Raw genomic sequence first — 17,642 nt, 5'->3', positions numbered from 1 at the left:
CTTTGCGATTAGTAAGCTCACCAGTGCTTTCTTTCTTCTTAATGATGTTCCAAACAGTTGATTTGGGTAAGCCTACGGTTTCGCTGATGTCTCCAACAGTCTTATTCTTGTTTCTCAGTCTCATAATGGCCTCTTTGACTTTCATTGACACAACCTCATGTTGATAAACAGCAATAAAAGTTTCCAAAGGTGATGGAAAGACTGGAGGAAAGACTAGGTGCTGAGAGTTCTCTTATATCTGCATTAAGGAGGCAATTAAACACACCTGAGCAATTACAAACACCCGTGAAGCCATGTGTCCCAAACATTATGGTGCCCTGAAATGTGGGGACAGCTGTCATTTCCCCAATGTGAAACCAAAATGTATAACAATGGCCTTTAATAAAATCTGATAATGTGCACTTTAACCACATGTGATTTTTTTTCTATTACAAATCTCAATTCAACTGTGAAGTACAAAGGCAAATAAATAAATGATGGGTCTTTGTCCCAAACATTATGGAGGGCACTATATGTGATACGAGCTTTAGCGATCTTTAATGCTTAGGATAATCAGTTATGGGAAAGTCATTGAATGGGATTGATTAATTCTGAGAGCCAGCATGGATACAACAGGCCGATTGGCTTCCTATGTCATATGTAAAGATGAGAATGCACTGGTTGCTGTCTTTTATTCCACCTTAGCATGGTGCCAAAGAGATGAAGGAATGGAAATGTATCCTTATTCAAGGTGATAAATCTGTAACCAGGCCAATCAGTATAACAGTGGCATGAAATCGAGATGATTGAGGACAAAATTAGATGCAGAAGAAGAATCAAAGATTAATAACATAACCTGTACAGCTATCATTAATATTGAAACACATGAAATAAAAACAAAAGCAGCCAAATGGAGTGTTGCTGTTCCACATTTAAATGAGAATGTGGCTATATTTTATCTGGTGCTACTACTCCACCAGCCCATTTTCCCTGATTTTCTTAATGTATAAATCAATCAATCTCTGTCTTGAATAAATTCAGCAACTGTGTCCCAACAGCCTACATTTGTGGAGAGTTCGGAAGAGCTGCGATCCGAGTGAAGGCATTTCTTGCTAGCCCTTTCTTTGTTTAGACATGCCATCCCTACTTCCAGATTCTGTGTATCCGAGTCAGGACATGAACTCCAATCTACCTGGTTAAACCATATCGGAATCTTGTACATTGTTAACCTCTCATTATTTTCGATTCCAGTAAACATAGTCCTAGGCCTCCTCCATTGTTAGAGTGAGGCCCAGCGCAAATTGGAGGAACAGCACCTAATTTTTCGTTTGGGAATGTGATTTTTTTCTATTACAAATCTCAAATTGTGGAGTACAGAGGCAAATAAATAAATGATGGGTCTTTGTCCCAAACATTATGGAGGGCACTGTACTCCAGCTTTTTGTGTCGATCTTCGGTTTAAACCAGCATCTGCACTTCCTTCCTTCACCGTTAAATACAGCCGCGTTACCGGTTCAAAAATATAATGCAATCAACCAATATTCGCATTAGCAAAGTGCCCCTGTCATTTTAATATTCTTATCAAGGCAGTAATTTATAGTCCGCATTTTTAGATGACAGCACAATGGCCTACTTGTATTTACATTTGCAATGCTTAAGATTTAAAGTAAGACTGAAAATGAATTGATCAACTTTAAAAAACATTCTACACTGTGAATATTACAGTATTTTCACAATTATACTAGGTATATATTTTGTTCCATTCCATTGAAACAACCATGATGGGCACCAAAGTAATGGCACGGATTACTAAACAAAAACATTGAAGAAGAGTAACAAATATTTTATCTGGCAGCATTCAATACTGCATTCGTGTGGATGTGATGGCGTTTCCGAAGTTCACAATATAGTGCAGGAGACACAATGTTGGCTGGTTTAAATTTAAGAAGTCAACGTGGTTGTACATTATATGGGCAGTTTATTTATATTAGACATGGCTTTAATCAAGCACCTGAGACAAAGATCACAATATCGACAAAATCCATTCACCCATTTGAGGAAAACAGTAACAGAGAGGAATCGACTTCCATGGCATACAGTTCATAAACAAAAAAAATCTTAGTTTTCATAATGAGTAAAGTAGAAAATGCACAATGAAAAATATAGTAAACTAGTAAAGTGACAATATATAAAGTATTTCCATTCAAGTAACATTTCCAAGCCAGATAAGACTAAACACATTTAATAGCCAAATATTTCAATAAATTGAATTAACTGCATTGTTATTAATAGTTGAGATGTCAAAGCATCTTCATTGTTGTAGATACAAAAAGTTCATTAAAAAAAGATCTGACATAAAAATTATGAAGCTACATATGCTTGATGGTATATTTTCCTTTCTGTAGCTGAGAAATGTATAGTTTTGACTTGCTGCTGTCTGTTCTCTTAAACCAAACTTCATCATTGTTGATGGTTGTTATTGTGGCACTAAAAAAAAAGACATTTAGATTATTTTCTTAATTGGGAATATATTCTTACAGATTAAAAAAAATCTAATATGATCAATTGATTCCAGGCTGAAGAAGGGTCTCAACCCGAAACATCGCCTATTCCTTCGCTCCATAATTGCTGCCTCACCCGCTGAGTTTCTCCAACATTTTTGTCTATAATTGATCCCAGGCCTTCAGATTACATGGCAGCATACCAAAGACAAAAATAATGCACTCATATTAAATTTCCCTTTTTGTTGAAATATTCACTGAGTGATAGTCACATCAAAATTTCAGAGCTGTTGTTGTTATCCTTTATATTAAAGAAGAATTATCCTGAATAAGCCACTTGGGAGAAAACAGTGACCAAGATGTTCAAATGAAACCAATCTTGCCAAATAGCTAAATCAATAGAAGTGGAATATGGGAGAACAATCTCACAAACTAATTAGTGTTGCTAGAATTACTGCCCTTCAGCAAACAAACTAATGTTTTTTCCTTTGTTCCAATGCTTTGTGCTAAAATGTTCATTTATGGAATTCGTCATCCTGAATTCCCAATCTCGGTACACCGGAGAAGTTATTGAAAAATTTGCAAACCCACAAAAGTGAAGAAAAGGGGGAAGGGAAGAACCCTGGGCTGTGAGTATAAAATCCAATGCGGGGCTTGCTTTTATAGAGGCCCGGGGAGCCGTTGGTGTGAGGAGGAGTTACCTGGGCTGTGAGTATAAAATCCAGCGTGGGGCTTGCTTTTACAGAGGCCCGGGGAGCCGTTGGTGAGAGGAGGAGTTACCTGGGCTGTGAGTATAAAATCCAGCGTGGGGCTTGCTTTTACAGAGGCCCGGGGAGCCGTTGGTGAGAGGAGGAGTTACCTGGGCTGTGAGTATAAAATCCAGCGCGGGGCTTGCTTTTACAGAGGCCCGGGGAGCCGTTGGTGAGAGGAGGAGTTACCAAAATCTGCAACTTTCCATCTCACTTCCAAAGAAGGGGTCTGGTGGAAGCCTCTGATTGGTGGAGGAGGACCAGAGGAAGCAGCTGATTGGGTGCAACCCCAGGTTTACATTTCTGCTTTCAGGTTAAGGGTTCTGGGAATTAAGGACTCTGGGAGTTAATGGTACAGTATTTATTAGTAAAGGTACAGTTCAAAGGATAAAGTTTTTTTAAATATTTAATATAGTTAATTTGGGAGTAAGCTATGTCAGTGGAGATTGGCCCCGTGGTTTGCTCAGCCTGCAACATGTGGGAGATCAGGGATATGGTCAGTGTCCCTGGTGACTACGTTTGCAGGAAGTGTGGCCAGCTGCAGCTCCTGGCAGACCGCATTGAACGATTGGAGCTGCGGCTGGATTCATACTGGAGCATCCACGATGCTGAGAAAGTCGTGGATAACACGTACAGCGAGTTGGTCACACCGCAGTTAAAAGGTAAGAGGACAGAAAGGGAACGGGTGGCAAATAGCCAGGAAAGCAGTAGGCAGGTAGTGCAGGAGTCCCCTGCGGTCATCTCCCTCCTAAACAGGTATACCATTTTGGATACTGTTGGGGGAGATGGCTCATCAGGGGAAGACAGCAGCAGCCAAGTTCATGGCACCATGGGTGGCTCTGCGACACAGGAGGGGGGAAAAAGAGTGGAAGGGCAATAGTAATAGGGGATTCAATTGTGAGGGGGATAGGCGTTTCTACGGCCGCAAACGAGACTCCAGGATGGTATGTTGCCTCCCTGGTGCAAGGGTCAGGGATGTCACTGAACGGCTGCAGAACATTCTGGAGGGGGAGGGTGAACAGCCAGTTGTCGTGGTGCATATTGGCACCAACGATATATGTTAAAAAAAAATGGATGAGGTCCTACAAGGTGAATTTAGGGAGCTAGGAGATAAACTTAAAAGTAGGACCTCAAAGGTAATAATCTCTGGATTACTACCAGTACCATGGGCCAGTCAGAGTAGAAATAGGAGGATATTGCAGATGAATACGTGGCTTGAAAAATGGTGCAAGGGGGAGGGATTCAAATTTTTAGGGCATTGGAACCAGTTCTGGGGGAGGTGGGACCAGTACAAACAGGACGGTCTGCACCTGGGCTGGAATGGAACCAATGTCCTTGGGGGAGTGTTTGCTAGTGCTGTCGGGGAGGATTTAAACTAATGTGGCAGGGGGATGGGTACAAGAGCAGAGATGCAGTGTGGTGTAAAATGAGGGTAGAAGCAATAGGTGGCAAGGTGAAAAGTAAAAGTGGCAGGCAGACAAAACCAGGGCAAAAATCAAAAAGGGCCACTTTTCAACAATAATTGTATAAGGGGTGAGAGTGTTGTAAAGACAAGCCTGAAGCTTTTGTATCTTAATGCAAGGAGCATTCGTAATAAGGTGGATGAGTTGAATGTGCAGATAGTTATTAATGAATATGATATAGTTGGGATCACGGAGACATGGCTCCGGGGTGACCAAGGCTGGGAGCTGAACATCCAGGGATATTCAATATTCAGGAGGGATAGACAGAAAGGAAAAGGAGGTGGGGTAGCGTTGCTGGTTAGAGAGGAGGTTAACGCAATGGAAAGGAAAGACATTAGCTTGGAGGATGTCGAATCGATATGGGTAGAGCTGCGAAACACTAAGGGGCAGAAAACGCTAGTGGGAGTGGTGTATCGGCCACCTAACAGTAGTAGTGGAGTTGGGGATGGTATCAAACAGGAAATTAGAAATGCGTGCAACAAAGGTAAAACCATTATAATGGGTGACTTCAATCTACATATAGATTGTAATTAAATGTATCTTGTATCTTGCAATTAAATGCAATTAAATGTATCTTGTATCTTGTATTGGGTGAATCAAATTGGCAGGGGTGCTGAGGAAGAGGATTTCTTGGAATGTATGCGGGATAGTTTTCTAAACCAACATGTAGAAGAACCAACGAGAGAGCAGGCTATTCTAGACTGGGTATTGAGTAATGAGGAAGAGTTAGTTAGCAGTCTTGTTGTGCGTGGCCCCTTGGGCAAGAGTGACCATAATATGGTTGAGTTCTTCATTAGGATGGAGAGTGACATTGTTAATTCAGAAACAAGGGTCCTGAACTTAAAGAAAGGTGACTTTGAGGGTATGAGACGTGAATTGGCCAAGATAGACTGGCCAATGATTCTTAAAGGGTTGACGGTGGATATGCAATGCAAGGCATTTAAAAACTGCATGGATGAACTACAACAAGTGTTCATCCCAGTTTGGCAAAATAATAAATCAGGGAAGGTAGTGCATCCGTGGATAACAAGGGAAATCAGGGATAGTATCAAAACAAAAGAGGAAGCCTACAAATTAGCCAGAACAAACAGCCTACCAGAGGACTGGGAGAAATTCAGAGTCCAGCAGAGGAGGACAAAAGGCTTAATTAGGAAAGGGAAAATAGATTATGAAAGAAAACTGGCAGGGAACATAAAAACTGACTGCAAACGTTTTTATAGATATGTCAAGAGGAAAAGATTAGTTAAAACAAATGTAGGTCCCTTGCAGTCAGAAACAGGCGAATTGATCATGGGGAACAAGGACATGGCAGACCAATTGAATAATTACTTTGGTTCTGTCTTCACTAAAGAAGACATAAATAATCTGCCGGAAATAGCAAGGTACCAGGGGTTAAATGAGATGCAGGAACTGAGTGAAATCCAGGTTAGCCGGGAAGTGGTGTTAGGTAAAGTGAATGGATTAAAGGCCGATAAATCCCCAGGGCCGGATAAGTTGCATCCCAGAGTACTTAAGGAAGTAGCCGCAGAAATAGTGGATGCATTAGTGATAATTTTTCAAAACTCTTTAGATTCTGAAGTAGTTCCTGAGGACTGGAGGGTAGCTAATGCAACCCCACTTTTTAAAAAGGGAGGGAGAGAGAAAATGGGGAATTACAGACCAGTTAGTCTAACATCGGTGGTGGGGAAAATTCTGGAGTCAGTTATTAAAGATGGGATAGCAGCACATTTGGCAAGTGGTGAGTTCATTGGACAAAGTCAGCATGGATTTATGAAAGGTAAATCATGTCTGACGAATCTTATAGAATTTTTCGAGGATGTAACTAGTAGAGTGGATAAGGAAGAACCAGTGGATGTGTTATATCTGGACTTTCAGAAGGCTTTCGACAAGGTCCTACATAAGAGATTAGTATACAAACTTAAAGCACACGGTATTGGGGGTTCAGTATTGATGTGGATAGAGAACTGGCTGGCAGACAGGAAGCAAAGAGTAGGAGTAAACGGGTTATTTTCAGAATGGCAGGCAGTGACTAGTGGGGTACCGCAAGGCTCAGTGCTGGGATCCCAGCTATTTACAATATATATTAATGATCTGGATGAGGGAATTGAATGCAACATCTCCAAGTTTGTGGATGACACGAAGCTGGGGGGCAGTGTTAGCTGTGAGGAGGATGCTAGGAGGCTGCAAGGTGACTTGGATAGGTTGGGTGAGTGGGCAAAGGCATGGCAGATGCAGTATAATGTGGATAAATGTGAGGATATCCACTTTGGTGGCAAAAACAGGAAAGTCGACTATTATCTGGATGGTGGCCGATTAGGAAAAGGGGAGATGCAACAAGACCTGGGTATCATGGTACACCAGTCATTGAAAGTAGGAATGCAGGTGCAGCAGGCAGTGAAGAAAGCAAATGGTATGTTAGCATTCATAGCAAAAGGATTTGAGTATAAGAGCAGGGAGGTTCTACTGCAGTTGAGACCACACCTGGAGTATTGCGTACAGTTTTGGTCTCCTAATCTGAGGAAAGACATTCTTGCCATAGAGGGAGTACAGAGAAGGTTCACCAGACTGATTCCTGGGATGGCAGGACTTTCATACGAGGAAAGACTGGATAGACTCGGCTTGTACACGTTGGAATTCAGAAGACTGAGGGGTGGATCTTATAGAAACTTAAAAAATTCTTAAGGGGTTGGACAGGCTAGATGCAGGAATATTATTCCCAATGTTGGGGAAGTCCAGAACTAGGGGTCACAGTTTAAGGATAAGAGGGAAGACTTTTAGGACCGAGATGAGTAAATCATTTTTTACACAGAGAGTGGTGAATCTGTGGAATTCTCTGCCACAGAAGGTAGTTGAGGCCAGTTCATTGGCTATATTTAAGAGGGAGTTAGATGTGGCCCTTGTGGCTAAAAGGATCAGGGGGTATGGAGAGAAGGCAGGGATGGGATACCGAGTTGGATGATCAGCCATGATCATATCAAATGGCGGTGCAGGCTTGAAGGGCCGAATGGCCTACTCCTGCACTTATTTTCTATGTTTCTATGACCCGGGCATAGATAAATTAGGCAGTTTGCACCATCTCATGCCTCTCTCAGGAAATAAATGCGCAGCAACATTTGCTTGGCCCCAACAATTATTTTATCTATATCCTAATGAAATTTGGAAATTATATGCAATATAGACATAATTATTATACGCAACCCTGTACGAAGTTAGGTAATCAGATTGCAAGTACTTAAACGTTTCTGCAGCTCATCCATCCCATTTAAAAACATTTGACATCTTACTTTTGGAAAATTAATATTACCCACATAAAAGTTTGAAAAGTGAATACAAGATATCATTTTCAAACTGCTCTGAAACATAAAGGATGCAGATTTTTTTTACCTTGTACAAGTTAGCAAAGCAGCAACTTTTACCTGTTTTGAGTTTGTCTCAACAGATAATGCCACTAGTCGTACCCACATTAGTGACGAGGAAACCCAGAAATGCCCGGAATTGGGATGTTCTAACAATTTTTTTTAATTTGCCACCTGACATTAAGATTTTCATATCCTCCCATCCATCAAGGGAGAGAAAAAAAAATAGCATTTAATTAAAATGTAAGAGAGTGAAAGAGAGAGGGAGTGTTTAAGGCAGGTTTGCTTGAGGGCTCTAATAGAAGTGGATTTCCGTTCTTCTTGCTCCACCTGCAGTGCTGGAATAGGGGTTAACTATAGGTTTTTCAATTCTCGCCCGGTTTCAACTGCCAGATTTTTCTACGCCCTGGGAGACAGTACATATTTGTTAAATTCACTTTGCCGCTAAAAACGGAGATATGCAGTCCAATTAAAATTACTGGCTTTTACATTCTCACCAGCCTTGCTAAGTTACTTTGATGTCCCCAAGCCAGACGTCAGTTAAATTAGATAAAACAACATTTGTGGCAGAACAGATGGGTTTCACAATATTTGACAATATAATCCTAGGCCTTTTCAGTTTGTTTTTGGAGGACAAGTGCACGGAGAATTTCCCACAGATTAAGTAAATGCAACTATTTTTTTAAAAGCCAAAAATTGACAACCTCTTGTATTGGTAACAAAAATCCACAAATTGAAATGACTTGGATGATTTAATTAGGAAACCTACAATAATACTGGAGTTATAAGAAATAAAGTGGATAAGCTTGAGCCTCAGTTAGAAATTGGCAAGTATGATGTTGTGGGAATTACAGAAACATAGCTGCAAGAGGACCAGGGCTGGGAACTGAATATTCAGGAATATACGTCCTATCGAAAAGACAGACTGGTGGGAAGAGGGGGTGGGGTAGCTCTGTTGGTAAGGAATGAAATTCAGTCCCTTGCGAGGGGTGACATAGAATCAGGAGATGTAGTATGGATAGAACTGAGGAATTGTAAGGGTAAAAAGTCCCTAATGGGAGTTATCTACAGGCCCCCAAACAGCAGCCTGGAGATAGGGTGCAATTTGAATCGAGAGTTAAAATTGACATGTAGCAAAGGTAATGCTACAGGAGATTTCAACATGCAGGTAGACTGGGAAAATCAGGTTGGTACTGGACCCTACGAAAGGGAGTTTGTGGAGTGCCTCAAACACAATGTTTGTGGAGCAGCTTGTACTGGAGCCTACCAGGGAGAAGGCAATTTTGGATTTAGTGTTGTGTAATGAACCAGATTTGATGAGGGAACTCAAGGTAAAGAAGCTATTTGGAGGTATTGACCATAATATGTTGTTTTAATCGACAATTTGAGAGGAAGAAAGGAAAATTGGGAATGTGTTACAGTTGCGCAAAGGGGAGTATGGTGGCATGAGGGAGGAGCTTGCCAAAGTTGATTGGAGAGATACCCTAGCAGGGATGACAGTGGAACAACAATGGCAGGTATTTCTGGGAATAATACAGAAGGTGCAGGATCAGTTCATTCCAAAGAGGAATAAAGATTCTAAGGGGAGTAAGAGGCAACAGTGGCTGACAAGGACAGTATAAAAAAAAGAGAAGAAGTATGACATAGCAAAGATGAGCGGGAAGCCAGAGGATTGGGAAACTTTTAAAGAGCAATAGAAGATAACTGAAAAGGCAATACGGGGAGAAAAGATGAGATACAAAGGTAAGCTAGCCAAGAATATAAAGGAGGATAGTAAAAGCTTCTTTAGGTGTGCGAAGAGGAAAACATTAGTTAAGACAAATGTGGGTCTCTTAAAGACAGAAACAGGTGAATTTATTATGGGGAAAAAGGAAATGGCAGATGAGTTGAACAGGTACTTTGGATCTGGCTTCACTAAGGAAGACGCAAACAATATCCCAGATGTACTAGTGGCCAGAGGACCTAGGGTGACGGAGGAACTTCACATTAGGCAAGAAATGATGTTGGGTAGACTGATGGGATTGAAGGCTGATAAATCCCCAGGGCCTGATGGTCTGCATCCCAGGGTACTTCAGGAAGTGTCCAGAAATCGTGAATGCATTAGTGACCATTTTCCAATGTTTTATAGATTCAGGATCAGTTCCTGAGAATTGGAGGGTAACTAATGTTATCCCACTTTATAAGAAAGGAGGGAGAGAGAAAATAGGGAATCATAGACCAGTTAGCCTGAGATGGTGGTGTGGAAGATGCTGGAGTCAATTATAAAAGATGAAATAGCAGCACATTTGGAAAGCAGTAACAGGATCGGTCCGAGTCAGCATGGATTTACAAAGAGGAAATCATGCTTGACTAATCTTCTGGAATTTTTTGAGGATGTAGCTGAGTAAATGGACAAGGGAGAGCCAGTGGATGTAGTGTACCTGGACATTCAGAATGCCTTTGATAAGGTCCCACATTGGAGATTAGTGGGCAAAATTAGAGCACATTGTATTCAGGGTAGGGTATTGACATGGATAGAAAATTGGTTGGCAGACAGGAAACAAAGAGTAGGGATTAACGGGTCCTTCTCAGAATGGCAGGCAGTGACTCGTGAGGTACCACAAGCTTCGGTGCTGGGACTGCAGCTATTTACAATATAAATTAATGATTTAGATGAAGGGATTAAAAGTAACATTATCAAATTTGCAGATAACATAAAGCAAGGTGGCAGTGTGAACTGTGAGGAGGATGCTATGAGGATGCAGGGTGACTTGGAGAGGTTAGGTTGGTGGGCAGATGAATGGCAGATGCACTTTAATGTGGATAAATGTGAGGTTATCCACTTTGGTGGCAAGAGCAGGAAGGTAGATTATTATCTGAATGGTGTCAAGTTAGGAAAAGGGGAAGTACACAAGATCTGGGTGTCCTTGTACATCAGTCACTGAAAGTAAGCATGCAGGTACAGCAGGCAGTGAAGAAAGCTAATGGCATGTTGGCCTTCATTACAAGAGGAGTTGAGTATAGGAGCAAAGAGGTCCTTCTGTAGTTGTACAGGGCCATGGTGAGACCACACCTGGAGTATTGTGTGCAGTTTTGGTCTCCTAATTTGAGGAAGGACATTCTTCCTATTGAGGAAGTGCAGCGTAGGTTCACAAGGTTAATTCCCGGGATGGTGGGACTGTCATATGTTGAAAGAATGGAGCGACTGGGCTTGTATACACTGGAATTTAGAAGGATGAGAGGGCATCTTATTGAAACATAAGATTATGAACGGATTGGACAAGCTAGCGGCAGGAAACATGTTCCCGATGTTGGGGGAATCCAGAACCAGGAACCCCAGTTTAAGAATAAGGGGTAGGCCATTTAGAACGGAGATGAAGTAAAACTTTTTCACCCAGAGAGTTGTGAATCTGTGGAATTCTCTGCCTCAGAAGACTGTGGAAGCTGATTATCTGGATGCTTTCAAGAGAGTTAGATAGAACTCTTAAAAATAGATGAGTCAAGGGATATGGGGAGAAGGCAGGAAAGGGGTACTGATTGTGGATAATCAGCCATGTTCACATTGAAGAGGTGCTGGTTCGAAGGGCCGAATGGCCTCCTCCTGCACCTATTGCATATTATTCAACACAATCCTAACATCTACTTCCAGAGGAAAATATAATACTGCCAGGAAAGCAAGGGTAAAATGAAGTTGGGTTAAAATTCTTTGTTTTCTTCCTGAATTTAAGATTATCAACTTTGCTTACTATACCATAACCACCGGAAACAGCAATTTGATGAACAAAAAAAAAAGTTGTTTGAGGACTTTCAGCAGTTTTATCTTTGGTAAACCAGTAAAGCATTATTAAACCACATCTTACTCCATCTACCATATGGAGGCATGCTCCTGGCTTTCTATATAGGATTTCCGTGTGCAATTGTAACTGAGATTAGAATTCAGAAGCACCATAAAGAAATTTAATTTTGAGTGTACAACCATAATTCTTCCACGTTGTTAATTTGAACAACACTAAATCTGGGGTAAGCCTGTGACATCAACCAAAACATAAAAAATTATCAACTCAAAATAAAACGATAAAAACTGAAATATTTGCATAGAAACATTCCTTTAACTTTGTGTTCTTTAAGACAGCACCACATTCCTATTCCCTGAATTGTGTAAATAATAATTTAATTGATCTGTAAATCAATAATACTTTAATAATTTAAGGAAAAAAAATATTTGCCTTATTGGATATTCATCTTTCTTGTCAATACATATAGTTTGTCCACGGCTGTACCACTCCCCATCATAAAATAACCTGCCATCTTCTGATCTGGCACTGTGAAGCTGTTTTTCTGTCTTGGTGGATGCTGAAGTTTAAATAAAAATAAAGTAATTACATTTTCATGATCATAATAAGACATAACAATGCCCATTGAAGATTTCAAACTTCCACTCACCATCTGTCTTTACTCTGTGTGGCCCAAGCGTCGCCATTGCCTGAGAAAGCAAAAATCAAGATAATATATTTTATTTGTACGATTTAAACAGATACATAGACAATAGGTGCAGGAGTAGGTCATTCGGCCCTTCAAGCTAGTACCGCCATACAATGTGATCATGGCTGGTCATCCACAATCAGTAACCCGTTCCTGCCTTCTCCTCATACCTCTTGATTCCGCTAGCCCTGAGAGCTATCTAACTCTCTTTTGAATGCATCCAGTGAATCGGCTTCCACTGCCTTCTGAGGCAGAGAATTCCGCAAATTCACAACTCTGTGTGAAAAGGTTTGTCCTCATCTCAGTTCTAAATGGCCTATCCCTTATTCTTAAACTGTGGCCCCTGGTTCTGGACACTCCCAACATCGGGAACATGTTTCCTGCATCTAGCGTGTTCAATCCCTTAATAATTTCAAATGTTTCTATGATACCCTCTCATCCTTCTAAATTTCAGTGAATACAAGCCCAGTCGACCCATTCTTTCATCATGTGACAGTCCTGCCATCCTGTGAATTAACCTCGTGAACCTACACTGCACTCCCTCAATAGGAAGAATGGCCTTCCTCAAATAAGGAGACCAAAACTGCACACAATACTCCAGGTGTGGTCTCACCAGGGCCCTGTACAACTGCAGAAGGACCTCTTTGCTCCTGTACTCAACTACTCTCGTTATCAAGGCCAACATGCCATTAGCTTTCTTCTCTGCCTGTTGTACCTGAATGCTTACTTTCAGTGACTGATGTACCAGGCCACCCAGGTCTCGTTGAACTTCCCCTTTTCCTAACCTGACACCATTCAGGATTTCTAGGATCGCAAATCAGATCTGAATGCCAGAAATCATGTATCATTTGAGAAAGGATAACCAAATTTTACTGAGGAAAAGAAGCTAATTCACCCATAATGTAAAGGTTTTAACTTAATAATGTGTTATAATAGCAGAAGGAGAACAAATGGAAAACAACTTGAAAAATGCCTCCACGGTAAACACAGAAAGAGAAAAGATTGTGTGTACGCAAAGTCAAATTTTGTGAGAAATCGCAACAGATATGCGATTTCCCTGTTCAAAATGCAGTATTTACAATACTGGACTCCTTGTGGAGTTCTGTGATGGAGAACAGAGTTGCTGTGATTTGATAACATTCACACAGAGGAAACTAACAAACCACAAGAAAAGTGACAAACCACTGCAGGAGCACAGCAGGTCAGGCAGCATTTGTGAAGGCAAAGGAATGGTAGATATATCAGGTCAAGAGCCTGTCCTGATGCAAGGGAGTGCTCAGTTTATGCAGCCCATTTTTCCAACCATTCAAATCAAGGTCACAAACAAGGATACATTAATGTAACATCAGGGCATGGGAGACATAGGACCTAATGAGTAGGTGACGCACAACAGCATCTTGCTTTGCTGTCACGTCACATCATGAACTCAATGGTCATCTTCAGAGATAGACACTTTTACTTCAGTGATTGAATAAAATCGTTGACACAGTTTGACTAAATCAAATTGTTAGAGGATGTGAGATGTGACAAAAGCTAAACATCAGCATGTCAAATGATTGTCCTGGATTACATCATCTTTGAAATTTAGGATCTGAGCCGTTCCCAAATTACCGGGCAAAATAACTCCTGGATATCACCGTACACCTGCTAAAATGATACAAAAAATAAGGATAGCCTTATCTTGGTTATCTTGGTTTCGGCCATGACAATATCAACTACAAGTAATAAATGAAAAACATGGAATAAATGTAACAATGGCATGTTATATCTAATTTACAAAATGTTGATGATTAGTTTATCATCGTTGGCAGCTACAGTAGCTCTTCTGGTGAGGAATGGAATTCAGTCCCTCGCGAAGGAAGACATAGAGACTGACGAGGTAGAGTCACTGGATCGAGTTGAGGAATTGCAAAGGCAAGAAGACACTAATTGGTGTTCTCTACAGACCCCCAAATAGTAGCCCGGATGTAGGGTGTAAGTTGCAGCAGGAGTAACAAAGGTAATGCCACTATGGTGATGGGGGATTTAAATATGCAGGTAGACTGGGAAAATCAGGTTGGTTCAGGACCCCAAGAAAGAGTTTGTAGAGTGCCTCCGGGATGGATTCTTAGAGCAGCTTGTAATGGAGCCAACCAGAGAAAAGGCAATTCTGGATTTAGTGTTGTCCAATGAACCAAATTTGATAAGAGAACTAGAGGTAAAGGAACCGCTTGGAGGTAGTGATCATAATATGATTTAATCTGCAATTTGAGAAGGAGGTTAAATCGGAAGTGGCAGTGACGTAGTTGAACAAAGGGGATTATGAAGGCATGAGAGAGGAGCTGGCCAAAGTAGACTGGAAAGGGATACTAGCAGGAATGACGGTGGAACAGCAATGGCAGGAATTTCTAGGCATAATCCGGAAGACTCAGGATCATTTCATTCCAAAAAGGAAGAAAAATTCTAAGGGGAGTAGGAGGCAACCGTGGCTAACGAGAGAAGTCAGGGATAGAATAAACTAAAATAAAAGATGTATAACACAGCAAAGAGTAACCAGAAGCCAGAAGATTGGGAAACTTTCCTAGGACAACAGAAGGAAACAAAATGAGCAATACGGGCTGAAAAGATGAAGTACGAGGGGAAGCTGGCCAGGAATGTAAAGAAGGACAGTAAAAGCTTCTTTAGATATGTTAAGGGAAAAAGAATAGCAAAGTCAAAGGTGGGTCCCTTGAAGGCAGGCACGGGTGAAATTATTAGGGGGAACAAGGAAATGGCAGAAGAGTTGAAAAGGTACTTCGGATTTGTCTTCTCTAAGGAAGACACAAACAATCTCCCAGAAGTACTGGAGGACAGAGGATCTAAGGGGTCAAGGAACTGAAAGAAATTTTCATTAGGCGAGAAATAGTATTGGGTAGGCTAATGGAACTGAAAAATGATAAAACCCCTGGGCCTGATGGACTGCATCCCAGGGTCCTCAGGGAGGTGGCTCCAGAAATAGTGGACGCATTGGTGATCATTTTCCAATGTTCAATAGATTCAGGATCAGTTCCTGTGGATTGGAGGATAGCTAATGTTATCCCACTTTTCAAGAAAGGAGCAAGAGAGAAAATAGTAAGATTAAACGAGATCTTACCAGTTTGAAGTCTGATCTGTATTTTATGAGGAGTTACGATGAGGGATTACGTGAAGAAGCCCGCCACGACGCATGCGTGTCATTCTTCAGAGCAGCGGTGTGAAATCACAGATAACTGTAATGACTAAACATAGTAAGATTAGAGAAGAGATACCAGTTAAGTATATGATCAAGGGTGGGAGCGGAGGGCACGTAATCCCTCATCGTAACTCCTCATAAAATACAGTTCAAACTTGAAACTGGTAAGTTCTCGTTTAATCTTACTATTTTACTTCGGAGTCATGTGAGTGACTACGTGAAGATTTTAAAGCTCTGTGAATTCATGCCGTGGAAACGAGTCCATGCATCACGTCTGCCTTGATGACTGTAGGAGGAATTGTGTTAACATAATTTGGACATGAATTCGACATTGAAATCATAAAATTTATTAACATAAAATTATAACCCCTTTTTATCGGTTTAAATTAATTTACAGAACTTAAAATTGTTTCTGCAAACGTTCCAGGTTTCATTACTGGTTTGTTGTAAAATAATTCGAAAGTTTTTTCCCCAGACCATCCTGCTGCCTTGAGGATTTGGTCCATTGGTACATCCAACTGTATCGCTGCCGATGTAGCTGCAGCCCTGGTGGAATGAGATTTAAAATATTAGTATCCACCGTAGCCTGTGTTAGCACCCGTTTCAGCCATCTTGAGATGGTCTGGACAGTCACTCTTTTGTGTGGTTGCTTGTGGCTGACCAAAAAGTGCCTTCTCATTGCCTCTTAGGATTTTCGTTTTCTCCATGTATAACGACTTTCACAGACTTTCACTGTTACTATACACAGACAGTCATCTGTTGGGTATGACCTAAATTGTATATTGAGGCCTGCTGATCCCTGTCTGTTCTGCTTTACTAACTCATAGATATGAAACGTAATATTTTCTGTTGAGGAAGTCATGTCGTCCAGTCTTAGTTTATGCAGTGACTGTACCCTCTGTGCCGTGACCAATGCCATTAGCATGACTGTTTTTAATGTCAGTCTGTGTAGGGACAGAGCTGTTGCTGGAGACCAATTCCTGAGCATCTTCAGGACAATACTTACATCCCATATTTGGGAGTACCTGGTTCTTGGGGGATTGGTATTACAAATTCCCCTCATAAGTTTTGTTACCAGTGGGTGAGTCCCAACAGTGTGACGCTCTGTCCCCTGCCATAGGTAAGTCGATAGGGCACTTCTGGCGCAGTTGATGGCACTGTAACTGAGCCCCTCATCATAGTGGAGGCCTGCCAGATATTCCAGAACAGACGGGATGTTCATGTCTCTGTAGGTGATGTTGTTTTTATGGCAGTACATCTCCCACTTCCTGATATAGACCAGATACTGTTTTTTGGTTGACTGTCTTTGGGCCGCCGAGATCTTGTTCACTGTTCGGTCCGTCAGTCCCAGTTGTAGTAGAGGTGTTTTTAAACTCTACAAATGAATAAGTTCAAATGTTTATGGCATGGGTGGCTATCCCTTGTTACGGGATGTAGCAATAAATCTGGTCTATGTGGGATGGTGATACATGGTTCTAATACCATGTTTAATACCACTGGGAACCATGGATGAGTAGGCCAATCGGGTACTACCAAAATACCAGACGCAGAGTCTTGTTGTATTTTCCTTAATACCCGACTGATGAGGCAGAAAGGAAGGAATGCGTAAATAAACAATTTCCCCCAATGCAGCGAAAATGCATCTGTCGCCGCAGCCCTAGGGTGTGGTTCCCATGAAACATAATTTGATAACTGGTGGTTAACTCCGGATGCGAATAGATCGATATCTGGTGTTCCATACTTTGCTGTAATATCACAAATACTTTTTTATTCAACATCCATTCGGTGTTTTCATTAAATTTGCGTGACCTGGTGTCTGCCACTAAATTTAGTCTTCCTGGTAGGTAAGTGGCTGATATCCAAATATCTCTCTGGATACACCATTGCCAAATTGTATTAGCCAGATTGTCACATGATGTCGATTTGCTTCCACCCATGTGGTT

The 17,642-nt window shown here is 41.3% G+C and overlaps 1 protein-coding gene across 1 annotated transcript in view; it reads right to left on the bottom strand.

The window, feature by feature from the left end:
* Positions 1-1,943: 1,943 nt before the first annotated feature.
* Positions 1,944-17,642, bottom strand: part of brms1la (BRMS1 like transcriptional repressor a) — a 49,964-nt gene continuing 34,265 nt past the window's right edge. Inside the window, exons 8-10 of the mRNA XM_055640531.1 lie at positions 12,471-12,510; positions 12,254-12,380; positions 1,944-2,466 (exon numbers count right to left, since the gene is read on the bottom strand). Coding sequence (XP_055496506.1) covers positions 2,349-2,466; positions 12,254-12,380; positions 12,471-12,510 — 285 coding nt within the window. The 3' untranslated portion in view covers positions 1,944-2,348. The remainder of the gene's footprint in view (positions 2,467-12,253; positions 12,381-12,470; positions 12,511-17,642) is intronic.

Source organism: Leucoraja erinacea, chromosome 9, assembly GCF_028641065.1.
Source record: "Leucoraja erinacea ecotype New England chromosome 9, Leri_hhj_1, whole genome shotgun sequence".
Taxonomy (NCBI): Eukaryota; Metazoa; Chordata; class Chondrichthyes; order Rajiformes; family Rajidae; genus Leucoraja; species Leucoraja erinaceus.
The sequence above is the reverse complement of the archived record's forward strand: the minus strand, read 5'-3'. Positions and strand labels throughout refer to the sequence as shown.